Raw genomic sequence first — 24,282 nt, 5'->3', positions numbered from 1 at the left:
AATGTACCACATTTTCTTTATCCGTTCATCTGTCCACAGACATCGTTTCCATGTCTTGGCTATTGTAAATAGTGCTGTTATGAACACAGGCTACATGTGTCTCTTTGAATTATAGCTTTGTCTGGATATATGTCCAGGTGTGGGATTACTGGATCATATGGCAACTCTATTTTTAGTTTTTTGAGGAACCTCCATACGGTTCTCCACAGTGGCTTGCTCCAGTTTACATCAACAGTGTGGGACTGTTCCCTTTTCTCCACACCCTCTCTAGCATGTGTTACGTTTAGACTTTTTTAAGTGTAGACCACTCTGACTGGTATGAGGTGTTGATTTGCATTTCTCTAATAATTATATGCTGCCATCCTGGTTGGTCTCTCTCAAGAGCTTGTTTATTGGGCATCACTCTGGGTTTCACACTGTACTAGGCTCCACAGACAAGTTTTTAAAACTTAGGAGGCAGTGTTTGTCCCCAAGAAGCTGACAACTTTCCAAAGAAGACAGGACCACTCATACAAAGAGTCCGGGTGGGCGGATTGATTCCTGCTCTTTCATCCGACCATTGTAGCCATGACATTGGCCTTGGGTTGGGACTGACAGTTTATTTGTTCATTAAACTTTATGACTTGTTTTCTCCTGAGATTAAAAGTGAAATTTCAGGACTTTCCAACAAGCTTTCCACCAGCAGGCTCCGTGTTTGGCATCTGTATCTTTTAGACGTACCCATTCATTCGTTTACTCATTTAGTCATTCACTTATTACTGATTACGTTCATTGTCATGTATTAAACACAGATCTGTCTCCAAAACTTGAACTTCTACCCAATACGGTACATTTCCTCTTTGTAACAAGAAAGGGGACCCTCCGTGTAGTCCAGGCCCAGACAGAAGAGAAAGTCATCCTCAACCTCTCCCCAGTGATTAGGCTGATGAGACACCAGAGTAAGCCCACATCAGAGCCCAGCAGGGTCTACTGAAGACCCTGAAATGTACAGGAAAATGTCTCTGAACTAGAAAATGACTTTATCAGTCTCTGGGTCACACCCACCTGGGGCCCTCTCCAGTGAAAGGAACTTCCGTTCCAAGCCCAGCCATGTGGCAGAGGGGCAGTGTGGCAGCCTTCCCAGTTTTCTTTTTCTAATTGTTGCTAATGCAAGGAGTCAACAACGCAATTGTTTTTTTCTCTCTGGTGCCCTTTGGGGCCTTGCACAGTGTTCTGCATGTAATCATGGCTCAGGAAAGGCTTGGTGGTGGGTGATGTCCCACAGAAACCTGAAAATTCCTTCCCCACCTCTTTCTGGTGTGCCTGGCCACAACTGATGCTCATCTAATCTTGGTTGCCAGTTTCATGGCTCCAGGGCAAGCCTGTTTGGGGCCCCTCACAAGGAGCCATAAGAACAGCTAACATTTAGCGATTGACTCAGCATTTTATATATTCAGTAGCTTATTTAATCTTAGCCACTTGTCTGGGAAATGTCTAATGCTAGCCTCATTTTGTTTATAAGGAAACCAAGCCAGGGAAAGGGTAATTATTAGTACTGTGCCTTTTGCAAGCTTAGACTAGAGGCCCTTCACTGTGCTTTTCTCTTCTCATTCAGGGGTACCATCGACCTCGGCACTACATTGCAACTCAAGGTAAGAGCCTAAAGGGCCCTTGCCTTACAGGGGGGAGTAGAATAAGCTTCCACCAGCCAAGACGTTACATAGGAGCAGGGCTGGAGAGGCTCCAGAGGTCTTTAGGTTGTCCGTTTGTTTGTTTGGGAGGGAATGAGGTGACAGGTTCAGCAATGGAAGCAGGGGAGGGACGTAAGGGAGAAAGGAGGGAGGTGTCAATGGGAAATGGTCAAGAAAGATGGGTCCTGGACCAAAAGCATTGGCCTCAGGCACATGCCATCAATATCCACCGCCCCCAACTGGAGCTGATGGTGCCTTATCTCCTCGATGCATGTACACCTAGAAGAGACAGGAGGCCGACTCTCCTAGAAAGCAACTTACTAGGGTGTTATCAGAAGATCTAAAAATGACTCTCCCTCTCAAACTGTTCTGGGAGGAGATCCTGTGTGTGATTATATATGTGGGCAATGACATATATAAAGATACCTACCTTTCACAGTGGTATCTACTAGGGAAACAAGTGAAAAATCTTCAGTGCCCAACAAATGTTAGATTGGTTAAAGCATGATAGTTCTATATTATGGAAAATTATGAAAATTTTCATGGTAAGAATTTTTAAGGGCATGGAGAAATGCCTGGAGTAGATATAATGCTTCTTGTAGTAAATATAGATATATATTTATATAGAGAAATGGCCTTCCAAATTTTGTATCAAAAGGATCTATTACTCTTGTAATTTTAAAAACAATGAAGGCCCAGGACATTAAAAGAGAAATTTCCAAGGAAATTGCTTTGGACTCTCAGATCCTATCTCCCATTTTTTTTTGCTTTTTTGCCCTGCTTTCTGCCCAGGCTCCAGGCAAATGCATTTGTCAAGCTGAGAATTGGGCCTCTTCTGTTTGTGTTCTCAGCATCTGACTCCCGGCGGCTCCTCTGCCCTCTCACCCCACCCTCACGTCAATTTCCTTCCCAGCTTTCACTGAGGATCTAGAGCCCAATTTTTGAAAATTCCCTTAAGCTATGTTATTTACCCCGAATACAAGACGTGGGGGTTGGTAGGAAAGTGGAGCCTCTGAGAGGAGTCTGAACAGGAGGACAATGAAGAGGAGAAGCTGCGGGCATGCAGACCCTGCACGTTGGAGCGTGGCTCTTCTCATGCCCCAGTCTCAGCTACTTGGGTGTCCGACAGGGAAGGCTGACCTCACCGTTATTCACCCATCCGGAGCCTTCACTGACCAGCCGCGAGGGACAAGCCTCTTGCCTGTTTCCTGGCAGTTTCAGCCTTTGACCCTGTCCCGTTCTCTGTTGGCAGGTCCCATGCAGGAGACCGTGAAGGACTTCTGGAGAATGATCTGGCAGGAGAACTCGGCCAGCATCGTCATGGTCACAAACCTCGTGGAAGTGGGCAGGGTAAGCCCCTCCCGCGGGTGCCTGGATAGAGGATGCTGGCTGGCGAGCCTCTGCCCAGCATCTGTCTGTTCCAAGCGCCTCTCGTTCCACATTTCACCCTCATGGCCCCGACGAGGGAGGACTCCTCCCTCCTGTTCCCACTCGAGGAACGAAGGTCTCTACCCTTCAAACCCCACCCCCCCACCCCTTTCTCCACCCTCACGCTCTGCTGATGCCGTCATCTCGTAGACTGAGGAAATCACAGCCATCAGATGTGAACTCTCATCTTCACACCGCAAAGCTGCATTCTGCTTGTGTCTACACCCATCTTCTCATTCTTCCTCTCTGTTATCGGGCTGGGCCATAAGGCCTGGCTGTTTCTGTTGACCTTGAGTGGTGGACTACTGGCTCATTCTTATGGCCCAGTCTCATATGATAGAAGAATGACTCTTGCCCTTTCAAAGGCAATCCTAGTGCCCTGCATCACAGATTCCGCTCAAAAATTTCTCATCCTTCCCCCTCTCACTTGGTAAGTAATTCTTTCCCATTGCTAGATCATTCTCCTCAGCATAACAAACACCCTGAGTACCTCCCCCCTTAAAAATGGAAAACAAGCAAACAAAACTGCTTCCTCTTGTCCCTACTTTTCCGCCCAACTCTGAAGACCCACACACAGGTTCTGCTTCTTCACTTCCGTTCTCTTCCACCCACTCCAGCAGCTGTTCCCTCCATCCCAGCATCAGTGTCCCCAGCATCCTTCATGTCGACACATCCAACAGCCATGTCTCTCTTCCCATGGTACGCCGTCTCTCAGCAGCATCTGACCCTCTGTTCCTCAAAGCTTTGACATTCTTCAGGGTCCAGACCTTGGTCTCTCACTGTGTTCATCTTGACTCTCTCCTCTATGCTCCTTCGCGACTCCTAGGGCTTAAAAATGGGACTGCTCTTGCCAACTCGCTTTGTGTGCTGTGGGTGGGCTGCTGGGTTTAAAGGCAGGGTTCACAGACACTAGAATTAAGAAGGGCTCTTTACCTATCACAGGCGCTAACTAAAGAGTGCGCAGGTAAGTTTTTGTTTTGGAAAGAATCAGATAATCCAGTAAAATTAAAGGAGTCCCAGCCTCCCAGATAATGGGCAGGGGGAGGATCTGGGCTGTCAGTCATAATACAAGGCTGTGGACATCTCACGGCCTAATAGGAGTTTAAGGCCAGAAGAGACTTTGTCCTTGAGCCCACTCTTATTGAGTCCATTCCCCAGTTTTACAGATGAGGGAACAGACCCAAGGGGCAGAGTAATTGCTGTGAAGTCATTCAGACAGAACCCAGCCACTGTCTCTTGACTCTTGACTCTCATTCTAGAGGTCATGATCAAGACTGCTCCCCAGGGACTCAGGCCCAAGGAGCAGCTACTGTGGACCACACATCCAGCCCAGGATTTAAGAATTCGGAGGCACGTTCTAGCCTGTTCTACAGATGTCCCCATTGGAGACAGATTCCCTTGATTATGAATCTAATTTGATTGGGGGAAGGGACTGGAGAGCCATCTCTTCATGGAGTTCCGAGAAGGAGCCAAGTTCTCTGCCAGACACTGGATATGCATTATTTCACTTTATCCTCCCAGCCGTTGTCCGAGACAATGTTCCTGGTCATTATTCAGACAGCCTGGCTTTGCAGCCTGGCTCCCCCCTGCCCCTTACTGACAGTTAACCCTGAGCAATTTTCTTAGGTTCCCACTGCTTCCTATTCCTCATCTGTAAAACAAATAGGGCTAATGATAATATCTACTTCATCAGAGTGTGGTGACCAGTCATTAAAGTAATCTGTGTAAAGCATTCGTAGAAGGCTTAGTCAGCAGGGCTAGAGCGGGTAAGAGCCGTTGGACAGTGTTAGCTACTGTTCATCACGGGAAGCCGATTCAGAGAGGTCTCAGGGCTTCCTGGAAGCTGCACAGAGTTAGAGCAAACAGTGCATCCACTTGCCTCCACACCCTGTTGCATTAAACCAGCATTTCCCTAAGTGGGTTCCATGGGCTGCTAGTCTGCAGGACGCTTAGCTAGCAGAGGGTTCCATGGTTAAATACGTTTGGGAAATGCTGTGGACTCTTCGCCCCTTTCGGAAAAATCGCAAAGCACGTTAGCGTTAGCACATTCAACCAGCTGAGCAGTCCTGTAGCAAAAGCGGCCTACTTAACTTTGTTTAATCCAGCATTTCCCAAACTCATTTGACCACAAAACCTGTTTTTGTTTGTTTTTGTTTCTTTCTTTTTTTTTTTTACCTAACACCTGTCAGCACCCCGCGGGACACACTGTGGGAAATGCCACTCTGGGCCGCGCGGCGTCCCCTGGAATGGTAATGCTTTTGTTCTTTTAAGGGGCAAACCATCTCTTTCTCCTCCCGCGGCATGTGGCTCACAGTCAGGTGTGGGGTTCGCTTGTTCACGGCGTCTGCACCCACGCGCGGGGCAGAGAGCAGCGCAAACGTCTTCCTTCAGAGCCCAGCACCTTCCTTCCTCTGCCCAGCCACGAGCCTTTCTCCTTCCGGCCCACAAGCCCCGCCTCCTAGTGTTAACGTCCCTCTCCCAGCCACGTCCGCTTCCACCTCTGCACTGCTTCCCACCTTTTATTCTCATCTCTGCTGATATTACTCAGCTGCCCCAGCCTATCACAGAAAGAGGACTCTGCCAACGGCAGAAAGCCGGCCACGTGACCTTGGACGAGTCACCAAACCTCCCAGTTGGAGTGTGATGCTCACCGGTACCATGGGGAGGCCTCACCCAGATCTAGTTGATCTCTTAGTGTGATCATGGGTTTGAAAAGTACCAGGAACTCTGCCGAGGAAGGTACCCCGATTATTCCCCACAGCTCCGGCTCCTCCGGGAGCCAGCCTCTCCCTGTGCGTTTTGCCCCTCCCCAGCCCTCCCTGGCCAGCTGGGAGGGCCTCCCTGCTGGCTCAGTTGGTAAGGAATCTGCCTGCAATGCAGGAGACCTGGGTTCGATCCCTGGTCGGGAAGATCCCCTGGAGAAGGGCCTGGCAACCCACTCCAGTATTCTTGCCTGGAAAATCCCATGGACAGAGGAGCCTGGCGGGCTACAGTCCGTGGGACCGCAAAGAGTCAGACACAACTGAGCAACTTAACAGTTTCCCTTGGCCAGCTGGGAACCCCTTGACTGCAAGTCCACTGAGGTCGCCCTGGAGTTTATTAGGACGGGAAGGCCAGATGAGACGGCCGCTCATACTTGGCCTTCCGCTCACTCGTACTGTCCCTGTCCTTTCCTACAGGTGAAGTGTGTGCGCTACTGGCCCGATGACACGGAGGTCTACGGAGACATCAAAGTCACCCTGATCGAAACAGAGCCCCTGGCGGAGTACGTCATCCGCACCTTCACCGTCCAGAAGGTAAGCAGCCCTGCGGCCGTGCACAGCCTGCCCCCCACACCGGCCAGCTTGTTTCAGGACTCGCAGTGACTGAGGGACTGCTCTGCCCCCATCCTGTACTGGGCACCAGGGGGAGATCAGGAGTCAGCATAGATGTGGATCCTGCTCCAAAGGATCTCACCCCTAGCAGGAAGGACAAATGGAATTCACTAGATTAAGGGACAGAATAAGGACATACAGTGATAAAAGTCACAGAGGAAACATGCCAAGGGGGGAAACAGAAATCCACGGAAGGATGAGGTGATCAGAGAGGGCTTCCTGAAGGAGGAGGCATTTAAGCAGACAATGAAGGGCAAGAAAGAGCCAGTCAAGGGAAGAGCAGGAGGAATACTCTCCCAGGCAGGGGGAAAGATGCATGCAGAGTCTGGAGGGGAAAGAAAATCTTGACATGTTCTGGGCCTGTGCTTCTCAACTGGGGTTAACTCTGTCCCACCAGCGTCTGGAGTCATTTTAGTTGTCAAAACCAAAGTTGCCATTTTATCCAAACACCAATATTGATGATCCAAGTGGCCACAGGCCTGAGGTTGCAAAAGCACTGGGACGTCAGTGCTTTGAGAACTGTACACTAAGCCCAACCCCACTGCACGTCCACGAGGGTAAACCATCACCCTGGTTTGTGCCAGGACCACCCTGGCTTTAGCACTGAAGGTCCCATACCCTGGGAAACCCCTCAGTCCTGGGCAAACTGACCAAGTCACTTAGTCACTGAGTGTCACCTGCCCATGGCCTGCTCCCCAGGGGCGTGGCTCCTGTGTGGCTGGGAGCAACTCTCTGAAGCAGGGGTGACTGTGAGCTGTCCCAGCCAAGGTCAAGGGAGCTGGGGAGGGGTGCACTGGCCCAGGAAAGAGCATCCGGGTGGGCATCAGTGCCTTCTACACAGCCCCCCGACCCACCCAAACAAACCCACCCTCCACGTAGCAGCCGCCGTGATCCTCCCCAAGTGCCCATCTGCTGATGCCCTTCCCCTTCTGTTACCACCTGGGAATCCTCCCCGCGGCTCCCCAGTGCCTCTGGGATGAGGTCCGACTTTGGCTCCCCAGTGCCTCTGGCATAAAGCGCAGAGGTCTTACAGTGGAATACAAAGCCTTCCAGGATGGAAGCTCCCCGCCCAGCTTCCCAGTCCCTAGGCCCCGCTGCCCGTCATTGCCTGTCTTCCACTCTCCTCGGGAGCTGCTCTGGGCTGTTTGTGATTCTGTTCATGTACTAGGCTAAGTCCTGTCCCCAAGCCTTTGCCCTGGCTGCTTCTTTGCCTCGGAATCCCTCTCTCTCTTCCACTGGTTATCACTCAGGCCTCGGTGTATCATAACATTAGGAGGATGGACTGTGGAGCCAGACAGCCAGGCTTTAGATTGTAACTTTACAGCTTACTGCTTGTGTGACCTTGGACACATTCCTTAACCTTGCTTAGCCCCACTTTCCTCATCCCTAAAATAGAGATGACGATATGAGGATTAAATGAATGAATACATTGAAGTCATCAGAAGAGTAACAGGCACATAGCTGATGCTTCATAAACATCAGCTATGTATTTTCACTATTAATATGTTTCAAGACTCAGGTCAGGCACCCCTTCCTTCAGGAAGCCTTCTCTGATTTCCCCTCTCCTTAATGGGCTTGCACACTCCTTTCTGTACTTTAGTGGAATTAAAGGTCCGCTTCGGGGCCTGTCTCCCCCATTACACCATGCTCTGTTCCAGGGACAGGGACTATGGTTTTATTTCCACCTTCCTAGTGCCTAACACAAGGCTGGGCACAGATAACCCGCCCTGAATATCTTAAATGAGCAATCAGACAGCCTTCCTACTCAGCGCCTCTGATATCTGCAGGAGATTGCTAGGTAGAGAAAGGTGGTTAGGGGCACTTGACTGTGGACTAGTCGAGAACCACCGTTTAGCCTGGAGCGGGGAGGGAGGGGGACGCTGGGAGGTTGAGACCCCACGTCCCCATCAGCCAGAGCAAGTGCTGCTTTTGTTTCATCTTTTATCATCCCAAATAAGAATCTGATTCATAAAGAGGTCTGCCTTTCTGCCTGAAAGTCACGGAGACTGTGGTTGACAAGACTGGAGAGCTGAGGAACACCGTCCTCCGACCCTGAAAGGCCTCATGTTCCCCTGGAAACAGCTTGAACTTGGAGTCAAAGGCTACCGTTTTTCTGAATCTGTTCTGCTGCATATAAGTCCCGTAAAGCATTTAGCAGAAGAGGGTCCCGTGGGCAAACAGCGTGGGTGTTATCAGGCCCCTGGGATTTCAGCGTGTAATTAGCACAGCTCGGGCTCTGAGAAGTCCTGCGGTGGGGCGGTCAGTTTCACGATATGCACTTCCCAAGTTCCGGGATGTGGCAGACGCGGAATCCCTGCAGCACCTGTTCACCCTCTGAGGGCCTTGTCCTCCCTGACGGCAGGGAGGCTGGATGCGGCTGCTCGTGGCCTCGGGGCTCGCCGTGGGTGCTGGGCAGGGCGGGTGGGGCAGCAGCTGGAGGAACAGAGGCCCCTTCCCTCCTCAGAAAGGCTACCACGAGATCCGGGAGCTGCGACTCTTCCACTTCACCAGCTGGCCCGACCACGGCGTCCCCTGCTACGCCACCGGCCTCCTGGGCTTTGTCCGCCAGGTCAAGTTCCTCAACCCCCCGGAAGCCGGGCCCATAGTGGTCCACTGCAGGTAAGTGAGAGGCCCCGCACCAAGCAGGGAGGCCCCTGCCGCTCTGCTGTCTCGGTGAGGGGGTGGTCCAGTGGCCTTCGTTCTTTGCTCTAAGTGCACCCTGCCTGTGTCTCCTCCGCCCAGCCCTTTCTGATGAGACCAGGGTCCTGAGGTCTAAACCACAGTAATAGCAGCAGAAGCAGTTGTTATCGTTGCTTTTGCCCCAAGGGCACGGACTTGGCATCTGCTCCACATGCACTTCACCCACACCACTTCATTTACTTCTCACCCAACCTTGAGAGGTAGCCGTTGCTATCATTCCCATTTTACAGATGAGAAAACCAAGGCACTGAGAAGGCAGATGCTTTGTTCAGGTCGCACAGGTATGAAATGGCAGAACCAGGGTATTAAACATGATTTTTCCCCAGATGCTCCCCCTCAGCTCCTTGGTATGGTGGTGGGGTGCCCCCTGGAAGTATGCTTTTCTTCATTTCTGTTATTTTAAAAATCAGTTGCTGGCCTACAGGATCCTTCATAGAGAGAAAATGGACAGTGTCAGGTTTTACCTTATTATGGAAAAGGGATATTTTCAGCTGTGACCCAGAAAGTCACATTGGGAATGACAGGCACGTCTTAGAATCCTCCTGGATGGAGGTGCAGTGTCCTGTCAAGGGCGTTCGGAGTCAGAGGAGGGCGGATGTCCGGACCCGAAGGCCAGCATGCTCACTCCCTGCCTCCCAGCGCCTCTCTTTCCCAGTGTGACCTTGGACCCAGTCCATCTTTACAGACCCTGCGTGCTCTTAACTGCATGCAGGTTATTTCCGCCCTGACAGTGTCCACGTCACTCAAGGTCTTGAGCCACATCAAGGAGAGACAGCACGGGCTACAGCTGTCTCAGAGCCCCTGTCTCAGGCAGTGTCCGTGTGCCGTCATCACAACAGCAGAGTGTGAATCAGAAGCCCCATTCTGCAGATGAGGCCACTGAGGATTCGGAGGGCATACTGATCACCCTCTGGACTCTATGCATTCCACGTATATCTCTGCTTTACATCTTATGACAATCCAGGGCAGTAAAATGTTCACCCTCAATGGTTTGATGGTATCATTGACTCAGTGGACATGAATTTGAGCAAGATCCGGGAGACGGTGACAGACAGAAAAGCCTGGCGTGCTGCAGTCCATGGGATCACAAAGAGTCGGACACAAGTGGGCACCTGAACAAGCCCCATATCCCAGAGAGCAGCCAGAGCAGGCATAAGGAAGAAAGGGAGACAGTGGCAAGTGTTTATCAGGCCCTCCTTGCGTGATGCCCCATGTCTGTGTCTCCATAGCAACTCACCCCATCACACCTGAGCAGAGTGGTACCCAGTCCCAAGGCTGTCCTGAAGATTAGATGGGTTGGCCAATGTATACTATGTGGGTTTCCTTCGTGGGTCAGATGGTAAAAAATCTGCCTACAGTGGAGGAGACCTAGGTTCGATCCCCGGGTTGGGAAGATCCCCTGGAGAAGGAAATGGCTATCCACTCCAGTATACTTGCCTGGAAAATTCCACGGACAGAGGAGCCTGGTGGGCTAGAGTCCATGGGGTCGCACAGAGTAGGACACAACTGAGCGACTAACACTCACTGAGTGATACATTATGTACCTAAGAGAATTCCAGACATACAGTGAGCACTTAAAAATAGTACTCTTCTCTGCGTCTCAATGCCGTCCCCTCCCTAGACTGTTAATCCTTCAGGGAAAGAACCATGTCTGACTCATCTTTACATCCTCACTCCTGAGCCCAGCATCCCGTGCTCAATAAATATTTGTTGACTAGAAGTAGCAACCATTTTTGAGAAATGGCTCCGTAGCCAGGCACAGGGCGAAGCAATTTGCACACATTGTGCTTTATCAACATAATTTCATGCAATTTACATGTATTGTGTTATTAATGCTGTTATTATCCGCCTCATTCTATGGATGAGGGTATTGAAACCCAGAGAGATTAAGTCACTTCCTCAAGGTCACACAGCTAGTAAGTGGTCAAGTCAGGGTTTGATCCCGAGGGTCTGACCCCAGGTAGTAAGTGCTTAATTGCTATGTGAAGCTGAAATAAACTGATCAGTCCTCCCAAGCATCCCGTAGGAAGGAGTGTTATATGTGAAAAAACTGAGGCTCACAGAAATCAGGCAGCTTGTTCAAAAGAGAGAGCTGAGGCTTAGTTTAGTCACTTGCTCAGGGTCTCCCGGCAATGCTGGGATTCTGTCTGAATCCCAGACAGAGCGTCCTGCCTGTCTGCAGGGTCCTCGGGGACTGAGCTGGCCCCACCCCAGGGTCCCTAACTCAGACCCCTGTCCCTTCTTGCAGTGCTGGAGCCGGGAGGACCGGCTGCTTCATCGCCATCGACACCATGCTTGACATGGCTGAGAACGAAGGGGTGGTGGACATCTTCAACTGCGTGCGCGAGCTCCGGGCCCAGAGGGTCAACCTGGTGCAGACGGAGGTGAGTCCCGGAGCGGAGGCTGGCCTGGCCACCTGCAGCCCTGGCCACGGAGGAGCCGGGGTGGAGGCATCTGGGGATGGAGAAACGGGAGGCGCTGGATCCGTGGCTGGCTGTGGTGAGACCATCACAGAAGCTAGGACAACCCTGCCAGCCTGAGGTCCCCCAGGTCAAGGACTCCCACCAGTGAGGAAGGCGCTGGGGGCCCCATCTCTGAGAGCATCTAAGCAGTGACTGAGTGGCACGTTTCAGGTATTCTCTGAATAGGGTCCCTGCCTTGGGTGAAGGAGAAGAGAGAGAAGGACAGGACTGGCATTGACTGAATGCTTGCTGTGTGCAGAGGATCGCGTGAGGCCGTGCGAGAATGGCTCACTCGGTAAAGTTACAGAGTTCCTGAGCCAGGCTCCAGGGACTCCGAGAGAGAGAACGCACAACCCCTGCCCGCAAGGGAGAAGGCGGGCCTCCAGGCGTCGGGATGGAGAGCCCCAGATGTGAGGGACAGGGAAGGGGTTCATCTTTATTGCCAAGCTCCTGCTTTGTGCCAGGCATCACCCCGGGCCCTCTGTATTCAGGGTATTGTTTCTACTCCTTACAACAACCCTCAGGGGTAGCTCCTGCTAGCACCCCCATTTTATAGATGAAGAAATTGGGAAATGGTGTTCCCAAAGCTTGACATAGCCTCACAGTGGTAGGACTTGGGACCCGGTGACGCCAAGGCCCACGTGCTTCTCCCTGAACCGCACCGTCTCCCTAGGAAGGCTTTTCTGCCTACCCCACTCCTGGAAGTCCTGGTCTACCCATCTTCTGGTTCTAATGCGGCTGTAGGTGCCCGGGCGGCAGAACTGGGACAGATAGAGAGCTGCATCCATCATCAGCCTGCAGGGAGAAATCCCCCACGGCCCTGGGCCTGGCCGGTCACCACTGGCTCTGCAGGCAGTCCCCTCACTTACAGTCTATTAGACCCTAGGACCCTGCTGTGGGCTCCGAGCCAGCTCCCACAGGCCAGGCTACAGGCTTCTTGGCGAGGCTGTTAAAGCCAAGAGGCTGCTTTATCTGTTCTGAGGTTTGTGCACGTGGAAGGCGGTCTGCTGCCTGGTGTTAGATGCATCATGGTCTTTGCTGTCAGGTGGAGGAGACAGACGTTCTAATAAGAGCATCATGATGCCTCTGGTAAACATTTCATATAAAGAGATGGGCTAGTTCTGCAGAACAGTCACTGAACAAATGTTTGTTAGGGGCCTGGAAGTAACAGCACCAGCTTCTGCCTGGTGGGCTTGGAGCAGACTCCCGAGGGAAAGAGACCTTGAAGGCATAGAGAAGGGGGATGGTGTCCAGGAGGATTGGGGCAGGTGCAAAGAGCTGGGCTGGCAGAAGGGGGTGACCCATGCTTCCAGAGCAGAGCCTGACACCAAGAGAGGAGGGCCAGTGGTCTACCTGGGGGCTGATCCCAAGACTCACTGGTTGGCGAGTGGGGAACTGAAAGAAGGGCTCGTTAACACTGGGAAGGTGTTTTACAAGCTGTTTGACCCTGTGGACAGCTGGAGCCCAGTTCTGCCAGGGGAACTCTGGGATGGTGAGGAGCAGCTCTTCAGGTCTCCCACCCAAGAGACAGAGAACGCAGGCGTTCACCCCCAAGTCTCCACCTGGCATTGCTTGAGGCCTCCTCCCCAGGGCAGGAACTGCTCAGGCCTGCTGACTCGCCCTGCACACAGCCCAGGTGTGCCCTCCAGGGCCAGAAATAAAGGCCCTCGGCCTGAACCTTGGAGGATTTGCAGTGAGCAGGCTTCAGCAGGGAGAGCTGAAAGCTGATGGGCCACGGGCTGGACACCATTAGCTCCTTTCCAGGAGTTTCTGATTCTGACTCAGTCTTACACAGGGAGCAAAGCTCAGTTCAGACAGCTACCAAGAAACACAGCTACTTGGCCCTTTAGGTCGTAGGGTAGAAAGCAGTGATTCTGCAGCATGAATCATGCCCACCCTTCAGAGGCAGTCCACCCTTCAGGGATGGACTATGGACAACAAGCTCCAGGCCCTCCTCCTCCCCTGGTACCCTGACTCTCCCCACTCGACCTGCAGGAACAGTACGTGTTCGTGCACGACGCCATCCTGGAAGCGTGTCTCTGCGGCAACACGGCCATCCCGGTGTGCGAGTTCCGCTCCCTCTACTACAACATCAGCAGACTGGACCCCCAGACCAACTCCAGCCAGATCAAAGACGAATTTCAGGTATCAGCACATCCCAGGCTCCGTGACCCAGCCAGCCTCATTGCCGCCGAGCACAGTCCCGGGGCTTTCCTTGCAGGAATGGCTGTGTCTGTATCCTTCCAGTGTCAGGCCTAAGAAGGAATTTCAGAACAGAAAGTGCACAGCCATGAGCAACTACCCCCCAGTCAGTCACTCAGTGACTGCTGACACCCGGGTCTTGTTTTCTTTTTTTTAATTAAAAAACACTGTGTTCTGGAACTCAGGTCTTACTTAGTTCTAGTCCAGGTTGTGGGTGGAGACAGGTTTATACACACAGGTGTGAATTTCATGCTCTTTCATCCCTGGAAGGACTCAGGTTGTCTCGATATTTCTGTACAATTGGAACGTGTCCTTGATCCTCACAATTCAAAAGTGGGGTCTCAAGACGAGCGGCATCAGCTTCACCTGGGAGCTTGTTAGAGACGCAGAATCTTGGGTCCCACCCGACCTGACTGAACGAGAGTCTGTGATTTAACAATATCTCCGGGTGATTCGGATGCACATTAAACTTTGCAAAGCGTCATCTGAGGGCACAGCTCAGACAGAGCAGATCTGCCCTTGGAGCCCAGAATGGTGACAGCTTCGGTCTGGAGGCCTGAACTTGAATCACTGAGTGAGCCAAAACCAGAGTCCAGCCCACTGTCCCGAGGTCAGTGTAAGGTCTTATCTGGGCAACAGGAGCTGAGAACAGGCAGGGGGAACAGGGACACTTCAGGACTAACGGGGCCAATGCGGGTCCGTGGTCCCATGGGCAGATACCCCAGCTGGGTCAATGCCTAGTGCTACTTCCAACAAATAGACTTTGTTGATTCCAAGTGGAGACTGAGCACTGAACGGGGGAAGGATGGAGCACTCGGACCCCTGATGCTGCACAGAGATCTCGTGTGTTGCTTGGGGCCGTTCAGTTCTGGTCCCACACTTGCTGGACCTACTCTGCCAGAGACAAGCCCTGAAATTTTGTACACATGCTGGAGGTCCCTCCCAGGGGGTCCCTCACCAATCCTGGGCAACTCTTCTAAGCATCCTTCCATTCTCACACATTCTGCCTCCGGGGCATGCTGGCACACTTCCTCCCCTCAGTCTGTGACACTTCAAGTGAGGCTTAAAAGTCATTGTGGGATTCCCTACCCCCATTTCCCACCTTATGACCTCTGTTCCATGCAGGATGGCTTAGAGGAGTAACTTAGGTCAAATGATGGGCAGGTGTTCAGAGACTGGGTCTGAGCCCCCACGAGGGTATGCCATCCCTGCAATTGTGGCCCTGTGGAGGTGTCCTCCAGCCCCTGGCAGAGGCTCTCAGCCCCCAGGGCCCGGATCAGCGAGCAGGAGATGACAGAACATCACCACGGACGAAGGGTTTGGAGGGCAGGCTTGGAGGATGGATGGAGGGAGGTCAGGCTGAGTTTGTTCAGGGGAGACTGTCTAAGCCATGCCTGCTGATCTGCTTTGCACCCCTCAGACCCTCAACATCGTGACTCCTCGCGTCCGGCCCGAGGACTGCAGCATCGGACTGCTGCCCCGGAACCATGATAAGAATCGGAGCATGGACGTCCTGCCGCTGGACCGCTGCCTGCCCTTCCTCATCTCAGTGGATGGAGAATCCAGCAACTACATCAACGCAGCACTGATGGACGTAAGTTGAGCCCTGCTGGGGAAAGCCCCTGGCTGGCATTCCCAGGAAAAGCTTCTTCCAGAGGGGGAGGCAACTGCAGTCCAAGAGGATGGGCCCTGGCCGCCCCCCATCCCCCTGCTCTTCCCCCAACCCCGACTCCAGTCAGCCTCTCCTTCTGATCTTGTGGGTCCCAAAAACATTTCTCCCCTGAAGGCTCTGGTACAAACCTGTATCTAAGGACTGTGCTTTTAACTGCTCTGCATTTATAAAGATCCTGGAAAGAATAGATCAAAAGCTTAAAGTGAGTCCCATGACATGACAGTGAGGCTACAGACCTGACCGGTCCCCCTTCCTGCTACCTGCAAGCTGACTGTCAGCCTGAAGTTCAGTTCAGGAAACATTCTGCACGCCAGCCAGGTTCCTACTGTTCCATTAGCGGCACTGCCTCCTGCTTTCTCAGCATTAAGTCCAAGAAGGTCACACCCACCCTGGCCTGGTATGGGATTAGGGGGTCATGTTCCTCCCCCAGAGGGTCCATGCTCCTGACTCGGACACTTCTCTCCTGGGTCCTCCAGCTACTTCCGGTCATCACCCCTCCAATTCTGGGTGTAGAGATGTTTGCAGCAGGAAGGAAATATGTATCATCTGGTCTCATCCACACACTTTTCAGCAAAGGAAACTGAGGCCAGAGAGAGACTCGCTCAAAGGCTCGCAGAGCACCAGTCGCAAAGCCAGGACCTAGGACGTCTATCTTACATTTTATTTATTTTTTTCTATCTTACATTTTAGAATTTATTCCTTGAGCCTCCCCTCAGTTTGCTTGATCCAGTAAGACACAGACATCTTGCCTCCCAGGATTCCAGACCAAGAACAACATAAGCCTTCCAGGTCCTTCTCCCCATCTATGCCTAAAATCAAGTCCATCCAGCCCACATGAACCTCCATCTTACCCAGAACAGGAAGGAACATGAGATACTTTCTCCTGAGGTCAAGGTCAACCAACTCTCTGACCCCCTGATTCTCTGGAACTTTCTCCCCAAGCATCCTAAGTGTTGGACGGAGAGGGGGTGACTAGAAGTCTGTGCCTGTCTCACCTCTGGGGAGGCCTTCCCTGGCCTCTGCCCACAGGGTGCCCAAGTCCTCCATGGAAACTCTGGGTCCAGAAGCAAGGAGTCTTGCTTGCTTGATCAGATGAAACAGATGTATGTGGAGGGAAGACCGCTGGCTTTAGCTTGGAGTCTTCCGAGGTCAGTGTATGCGTGTATGTGGGTGCGTGTGTGTGTGCACGGGCACACGTGTGCATATGTGGGAGAGGTGGGGTCGGGGTGCACCCACACTTCCAAGCTCTTGCCAGCTTTGTCTCCCACTTGTGCCAACTCCCCCTCCCTGCCTTCCTCTCCTGAGGACCAAGCACGCTCCTGGCCTCTGCTTAGTAGGTTAGATGCCGCCTGGAGTCAAACGCCTCCCGCCAGGCGCGGATGCTGATTGGATTCTCTTTGTCCACGGGGCATTCCTCTTGTGAGCCATCACTGGGGTCTTCGCCTTTCTTACAGGAAAAAAAGCCCTTATCTGTATTCTAGCACAGTCTGTGCATTATCTGGTAACCATGGCAGCTTTGCTCCTAGCAGAAAAATATGAAGTCCTCTGGGTTAATTTTTAATGTTTCCCCTGGTAAAGGATGATGTTATCCATGAAATGGATTGCCGGCTGATCCCTGAAACCCGGCAGAAGCACGGATCTCGAACATATTTTCAGATAAGGCTTTGTCAGGCGTGCTGGCCTAATAGAGCATTTATCACAGAGACAGGGAGAAAGGAAAGAAAACTAACAGTGAGTGAGTGTTGGGCAGCATGTCAGACCCCGGACATAGACTGTCTCGTCCTGTATTTGCGTGTGATTGTCCCTGTTTTTCCAGATGACGTAGTGAAGGTCAGAGAATTTCCATGACTATCTTCAGGTCAGCTAGCTCAGAAAGGGTGGAGCCAGGGGTCTGAACCCCAAGACTTTTGACTCTCAAAGCCTAGATTCTTTCTCATGCCGCAGACCAGCTGTCTGTGGCTGGAGTCTGGCTTTGGGGAAAACTCCGTATTCAGTTCTCCTAGACCCACTGGTAGGAGAAAGCCCTTGGGGATAAGACCCCATAGTGCATCTGTGGCATCCACAGTTTCAAGGCATTTTCTTTGCTACCAGGACACCAGGAGACGACAGAACAATAGCAAGTGCTTTAAGTATCCTATTTGGCAGAGTTTTTTGGCAGAGTTTTTTGCCGGAGATTTTTTCCTGGTTAAAATGTGCAAACTCGTTCCCTCACCATCCTCCCGCTGGTTTGTAACGCCGCTGAAAACAGGCACAAACCATGGTTCAAGAAAACTTGCTGAGAATATGGGTTACTTCTCAGGTTTTACAAACCATTAATCAAGCAGGGACACTCCCCAATCTTTTCAAACACCTTCTTACAGATACTGCAATAAATAGCACCCAGGTAAAGCTTCAGATGTAGTCCAGACTCACACAGACTGTTTCTCTGGGCCTCAGTTCCCCACCTGTAACCCAGGACTGAGTTTATTCAGTTGTTTCTGGACCTGTACTGGGCATCTCGTGTGTTGGCCACAATACTAAAGCCAAGGATGAAGAACCAAGTGAGGGATGTTCCCACCCGGTCGGCGGTCTCATAGCTGGCTCATTGCTGCTCTTTTCATCTGCATATCTTTTCAGCCTGCACTACAGTCACGCCTTTGGAGTTATGAATCCCATCTTCCAGTTGAGGAACCTGAGATCTGGAGAGATCTAATAGCTTGCCCGTGCACAGCACTGATTTTAAAAAGTCACTCTATAAATGTGCTTGAATGAATGAATGGCTGACTGGATAAATGGATGAATGGCTGGTTTATAATGTGCAACTGGCAAAGCTGGGTTTGAACCTGGTCTGCCTGATTCTAAAACCCGGGCACCTTCACTGCCCCATTGGCTCACAGGACACCATGCCCACCTTCCGCCAGGCCACCTCAGCCCTCATTCCAGCCTTGGGCAGAAGTGAGCCTCTTGAACCATAAGCCCCTTCAGAAGGCTCTCTGGACCGAGCCACCCTTCCCTCCAGCATTGTGGGCACGGGGGCACAAAATACCCCTTTTATCCCAGAAAGTATCTTGGCCAGCAGAACAAATAGGCATCCAGGATCTTTCATATTGTAATGGTGATTCTTTGCTGAAGCTCCAAGACATAAATAATTTGTTTGGATAATCCCCCTCCCAAGTGACACCTTGCCAATGAAATGTCTGAGTTGGGAGGAGAATGAGTTCATTACGAGAAGGTCCCCTTTGCCACCGGGGCACCCAGAGATAAGACGGGCGGGGGTTTTTTGTCATCTCTGGCAGACTCGGGGGCCTCTGGCAGCCTCCTGAGCCGCCTCCTCGTCAGAACATTGCTCATGGGTGTATATTTCACGAGGCCTGTGTCGTTCTTTTCAGAGCCACAAGCAGCCTGCCGCCTTCGTGGTCACGCAGCACCCTCTCCCCAACACCGTGGCGGACTTCTGGAGGCTGGTGTTCGATTATAACTGCTCCTCCGTGGTGATGCTGAATGAGCTGGATACTGCCCAGGTAAGAGGAGGCCCGGCCCGGCCCTGGGTGCTCAGGCTGTGAGGGCAGCCGTGCCCGAGGATTGGAGGGACAGCCGTCTGCTGCCTCTGCCCAGCCCGGGGGCCTCCGGTGGGCACTGTCTGGCAGGGAGCACCAAGCCAGTCCGTTCAACTTCTGGCAGAGGCTGGGGATCCCCTGCCAGGCACCCCGACTTCCAGCAGTGGCTCCCCCTGCCTATGGGCTTCGACCAGCCCCCAGGCTTCCCAGGACCAGGCTCTGTGGCCCCACCCTCCCAGGCGCCGGTTCGTGCCTTGCTCCACATCACGCAGAGCTCACAGACAGGGCTGCCCCCTCCCGCAGCCCTGAGCCCCTCCAGGCCTGCAGACCAGCTGGCTCCGGCCGCAGTCAACCACTGCCCTGCTCTCCGATGCGGCCTGACAGGGCGGGGGCTTGGACCATGGACCCTGTGCCCCCTGCCCACCCCACCGAGGCCTGGCTCCATCCTGGGTGACCCCTGTGTCCAGCGGCCTCCGCGCCTTCGCTCCCAAGTGTGTCAGCTGTGAGCCCTGCGTGCCGCCAGCACACACCCGCACTCGGGACATCAGACACGGGCCGTGGGCAGCTGCTGGGGCTCACACCCAATGGCAGGGCAGCCATTTCTGGTGGAGGCGGTGATGATGGCCTTTGAGGGTTTTCAAAAGCAATCCCATCCCCTTCCTCTTGTCTCCAAAGAGCCCAGAGTAACTCAGAGGGCTCCCTGTGAGCACTCGCCTTGGGCAGGCCTGGTGTGGGGAGAGGAGACAAACGGGCCTGCCTGTGGTCTCAGCCCTCCAGGAGCTCACAGTCCCGCGCAGAGACGGATGAGCAAACCCCACCCCCGAGAGGCAGCACTCTAATAGAGGTCAGCCGCCTCGCGCCGTGCTGGCCGGGAACGGGCAGCAATTAATTCTGCCCAGAGGGTGAGGGAAGACTTCAGAAGGAAGGTGACTTTGGCCTTGAAGAAGGCAGCAGAGATCCGGCGTGTGGGGGATGAAGTCGCCGGGAAAGGGTGTTCCGAGCAGCGGGACAGCAAGGGCAAAGGCCTGGTGGGGTCACTGTGTCCGCTCGTCTGCAGGATGGCTTTGGGGGCAGCTGGCGGGGCAGGGGGGTGTGTCAGGAGGAGAAAAGGGTGGTGATGCTGAAAAATATAGCCAGGCCAGCTTGCAGAGGGCTGCCCTTACAGTGGGGATCTTGGCCTGCAGCATGGTAAACATCAGACTTCTACTTCGTAAGCAATAGCATCCTTTCTGAGAATGGAAGTTTTCATGCATGCCCAACCTCAGAAACAGGTACGATCCAGTGAAGCAGGGGTGGGGTCGGGAGCCCACCCACACCAGTCTTTGTGCCCAGTCAGGAAAGCTGGCCACTCTGGCGCTTTTGTGGAGCCCCTGGTCTGCCTGGGAGCATGAGTGGAAAGTCTTGCTGTGCAAGGAGGAGAGAGACCGCAGAGTGTAAGCAGGCGCGGGGTGGAGGCAGAATCCGGCTAGAAAACAGGACCTGGGGAGGAGATGGTTGTAAACATGCAGAAGATGCAGGGGTTGACCTGCACTGAGGAGGGGGCTGGGAGGAGGCAGGAGAATTAGGGGTGGATGTGGAGAGGTTTCCAGGGTTGAGGTCTACAGGTTTAGGGAGCTGTTGGATGAGAGAGAGACATGAGAAGTCATGGATGGTGACAGGGGTTCTAGTGTGGGCCTCAGGCCTCTGGGATGCGACTGGCCACGATGGGGAAGGTGGGGAGGAGTGGGAGAGGCAGCAGGAAGTTTGGGAAGGCAGGGAGGGGAACTGATTACAACTTGAACAACTGAAGAGTTAGGTGTGTCAATCATCCATGCAGTCAAAAATTCACTTATGATTTATGGTCAGTCCTGCAAGTACAGGGTTCCTCTGTGATGCAGCTCCTCTGTCTTCACGGTTACTCCGTATCCTTGGATACTCTGTATCCGAGGTTCTCCATATCTGCGATTCCCCTTGGATTCAACCAACTGTGGATCCTTTGTGTGCGTGCTCAGTCATCTCTGACTCTTTGCGACCCTGTGGACTGTAGATCCTGTAGCACCATGTTATTTACTGTTGAAAAAAAGTCTGCATAAAAACGGACCCGTGCCGTCTAGACCCGTGTTGCCCAAGGGTCAACTGTAGTAGGGGACAGAGTTGAGCACAACTTGGGACGTGCATGTGGGAGTCGCTCATTCAGCATCCATCCGTTCCGTCCACATCTGTTGAGTAGCTGCTCTTTGCCAGAAGCTATTCTCGGTGCTTGGATTAACAGGACAGAGAAAGCAAAACAGAAAATGCCCATCTCTTGTGCAACTTGTATTCTAAAGCAGGGGAGACAGTAAAGAGCAAGCACTCTGTAATGGCCTTAATTATATGTTACAGGTAACAAGTGTGTGGGAAAAGAAAGATAAGAGGGCAGGGATGAGGCTAGTTTGGGGCACGGGCTGCACCTGTAATTGGATGATGAAGGTGGGCTGCACTGAGAAGGTCAGAGCTGAGCACAGAAGCTCGAGGAGGTACAAGAATGCACCCCCTGCCCATCTCAGGGAAGAGCATCCCAAGCAGGGGGACGACCCGCAGCAGGGGTGTGTGGTGGAGGGGCAGACCGAGGCCGCTGCGACAGGGGCAGTGCAGCAGCTGGTGACAGACGCAGCAGGGCCAGGTCCTGGGGGCCTTGGCAGGGTGGGGCCACAGGAAGGATTTGTTAGTTTTCTCTGAGAGAAATGGGAAGTCATCGACAGGTCCTGAGCAGAGGAGGAACTTGAAAAAGTAATTTGACTTTTTAATACAGCTTCCCTCTGGCTACTGTGTTGAAAGTTGCCAGAAAGGGGGAGAGTGGCTGCTAAGAGTGGAAGCAGAGAAGACAGAGAGGAGGCCCCTGCAGCATTCCAGGTGACAGGTGATGCTGGCTTGAGCCTAGGTGGTAGCAACGGAGTGAATTCTGGGTATATCCTGAAGGTAAACCCAACAAAGTATCCTGCTGGATTGAATAGGGAATGTGAGAAAGAGAGGAAGCAAGGATGACTCCACAGTTTAGGACCCAAACGATGGAAGGTCTGGATCTGAGATAAGCATGATATATGACAGAGTCCCATAAAACAAAGACCCCTGCAGAGTTCCAAAGTCAGAAGGCATCGCCACCCTATTCCTTTGCCTAAAAAAGTGAAACATGAACCCATGAGGAAAGCAGAACCCTTTTAACAACACTTCTTTTTGCAAAACCAGAGGTCAGGCACAGAGGAGGAGTTTCAAAGAACCTCACTTTGGGATATATAAGAAAGCAAGAGGGCCGAGGTCACTGGCTATAGGACCCCCTTGTTCAAGGGTGGCTCTCAAGTGCGTGAAGATCTCTCAGCCCTAGCTGTCGGTGCGGGCTTTGAGAGCTGAGTCTCTAAATGCACAGACATCAGGCTCAGAAGTGCCCTGAGGTTGGCTGCCATATGCAGCTGGCAAGCCTCCCCTGAAATCAGCAGATGAATGGAGCACTTATTGATATAAATATCATCACCACAACAGCTGGGCGCCTTGCGAAAATAAACAATGACACAGCGTGAGCGTCAGAAAAGCTGCCCTCAGCACCTGGCGGGGCTGTGCTTTGAAGTGGCATCCACGTTTGTTGCCAGCGTGCCCACACTGAGGCAGTCAACGCTCTGGCCAGTCCGGCAACAAGGACAGGTCTGCCACGGGTCCCGAGCACTGTTAGATCACTCCCGAGAGGACCAGGGCCACATCTTGTGGTTTGACTGGGGACCAACTGGTAAGTGCATGTGTTGCTGACTCTCTGTGATTTGTATAAAATAAGGTAGCACAGAGGATGAGATTCCCAAGTGCTTTATTTTCTTGCACCGCTGGTCAAATCTGTCTGCTTGCGCTCAGAATCCTATACCACAGCATTCAGCCAGCCACCCCCAACCACAGGTATCTTTCCATTCTCCATAGTGGCTGCTGTTCAAAGATAATTATGAGCAGTGGGGGCTTGAGATAAAGACTCCCAAAGCAATTTCATTGACCTTAGATTTTTTTTTTTTTAAGTTCTTTGGGACTCCAAAGGGCTGTGGTCAGATGTCTGGCAATATCTTAACCACAACATCCAGCAAATGATGCTGTGGTTTCTGATGGGCAGGTCATGAAGAACCTCTTCGTCACACCCAGTACATTGACAAGATCTCTTCCATCTTTGTGGGCTCTACAATTAGACCAGAGTCCATGGGGAGCAGACACCAGAGACATGCCCTCTTCATGGCCAGGCCGCACCCACCATGTGGTTCAGAAAGCACAGGAAATCCTCAGTGCCCCACTCTGGGCAGGTTCCGTGTGGTAGGCAGACTGTTGGCCCCCCACATCCAAATCCCTAAATGTGTGAACATGTTATCTTACGTGGTAAGCAGGACTTTGCAGATGTAGTGAAGTTAAGGACCCTGAAATACATGGATTGTCCTGGGTTATCCTGGGATATCCAGCTGGGTCTGCTGTTAGAGTCTTTCAGGAGGCAGGAGGATAAGAGTCAGGAGCAGATCATGATGATGGGAGCAGGAATTGGAGTGATGGGGCCGCAAGTTGAGGGATGCTGGCAGCTGCTAAGACTGGAGATGAGGACTGGCCTCTCCCCTGGGGACGCCAGAAAGGAACACAGACAGCTCAGCTGACACCTTGACTTTAACCCTGTAAGACTCATTTCAGACTTCTAACCCCCAGTTAAGAAATTTGTGTGACTCTAAGCTGCTACACATGTGGTCATTCAGTCGAGCCACCCTGGGAAGCTAAGACAGATAGCAAAACTGAAAACGGAAATTCAGACCTGGAGGTGTGGGGGTCAGAGCCCACACAGAGTATAAGACTGAATCTTGGGGAAATCCAGAATCAGCCTGGGGTACGGGACTTGGAAAGCGGTTTGAGCTGGAGAAATCCAAGTCTGAGTCGGGGTCCATCAGGAGCAGGGTGGGGAGAGCCAAGGAGAAGGCAGATGACCATCCCTCCAGCAGCAGGAGGCTTGCAGAGCCAGAGGGAGGTCTCTTAAAGGTCCAGGAGCAGGCTTTCTGGGCCACATTCAGTCAGGCATTCGTCAACATACATTTATGGTGAACCTTCCACGTGCCGAACACTAACCTAGACACAGCAGTGCACAAAACAGGCAGAAAAAGTCCGCAGTACCCATGGAGCAGCTGGTCTAGTGAAGTAATGTCTGTCTCCCAGACTCCCCTGGGCATCAGACAGGTTGGAGACATCTTCAGCTGACACCATGACACCAGGACCCTCAAG

The 24,282-nt window shown here is 52.5% G+C and overlaps 1 protein-coding gene across 1 annotated transcript in view; it reads left to right on the top strand.

Annotated features, from left to right (window-relative positions):
* PTPRT (protein tyrosine phosphatase receptor type T) overlaps window positions 1-24,282 on the top strand; it is a 1,090,723-nt gene that overhangs the window by 1,049,398 nt on the left and 17,043 nt on the right. Inside the window, exons 20-28 of the mRNA XM_065919188.1 lie at window positions 1,595-1,631; window positions 2,923-3,020; window positions 5,288-5,347; window positions 6,278-6,394; window positions 8,937-9,091; window positions 11,421-11,556; window positions 13,630-13,779; window positions 15,257-15,430; window positions 18,877-19,008. Coding sequence (XP_065775260.1) covers window positions 1,595-1,631; window positions 2,923-3,020; window positions 5,288-5,347; window positions 6,278-6,394; window positions 8,937-9,091; window positions 11,421-11,556; window positions 13,630-13,779; window positions 15,257-15,430; window positions 18,877-19,008 — 1,059 coding nt within the window. The remainder of the gene's footprint in view (window positions 1-1,594; window positions 1,632-2,922; window positions 3,021-5,287; window positions 5,348-6,277; window positions 6,395-8,936; window positions 9,092-11,420; window positions 11,557-13,629; window positions 13,780-15,256; window positions 15,431-18,876; window positions 19,009-24,282) is intronic.

This window comes from Muntiacus reevesi, chromosome 2, assembly GCF_963930625.1.
Source record: "Muntiacus reevesi chromosome 2, mMunRee1.1, whole genome shotgun sequence".
Lineage (NCBI taxonomy): Eukaryota > Metazoa > Chordata > Mammalia > Artiodactyla > Cervidae > Muntiacus > Muntiacus reevesi.
Note: the sequence above shows the minus strand (reverse complement) of the source record. Positions and strands in the feature narration are given on the sequence as shown.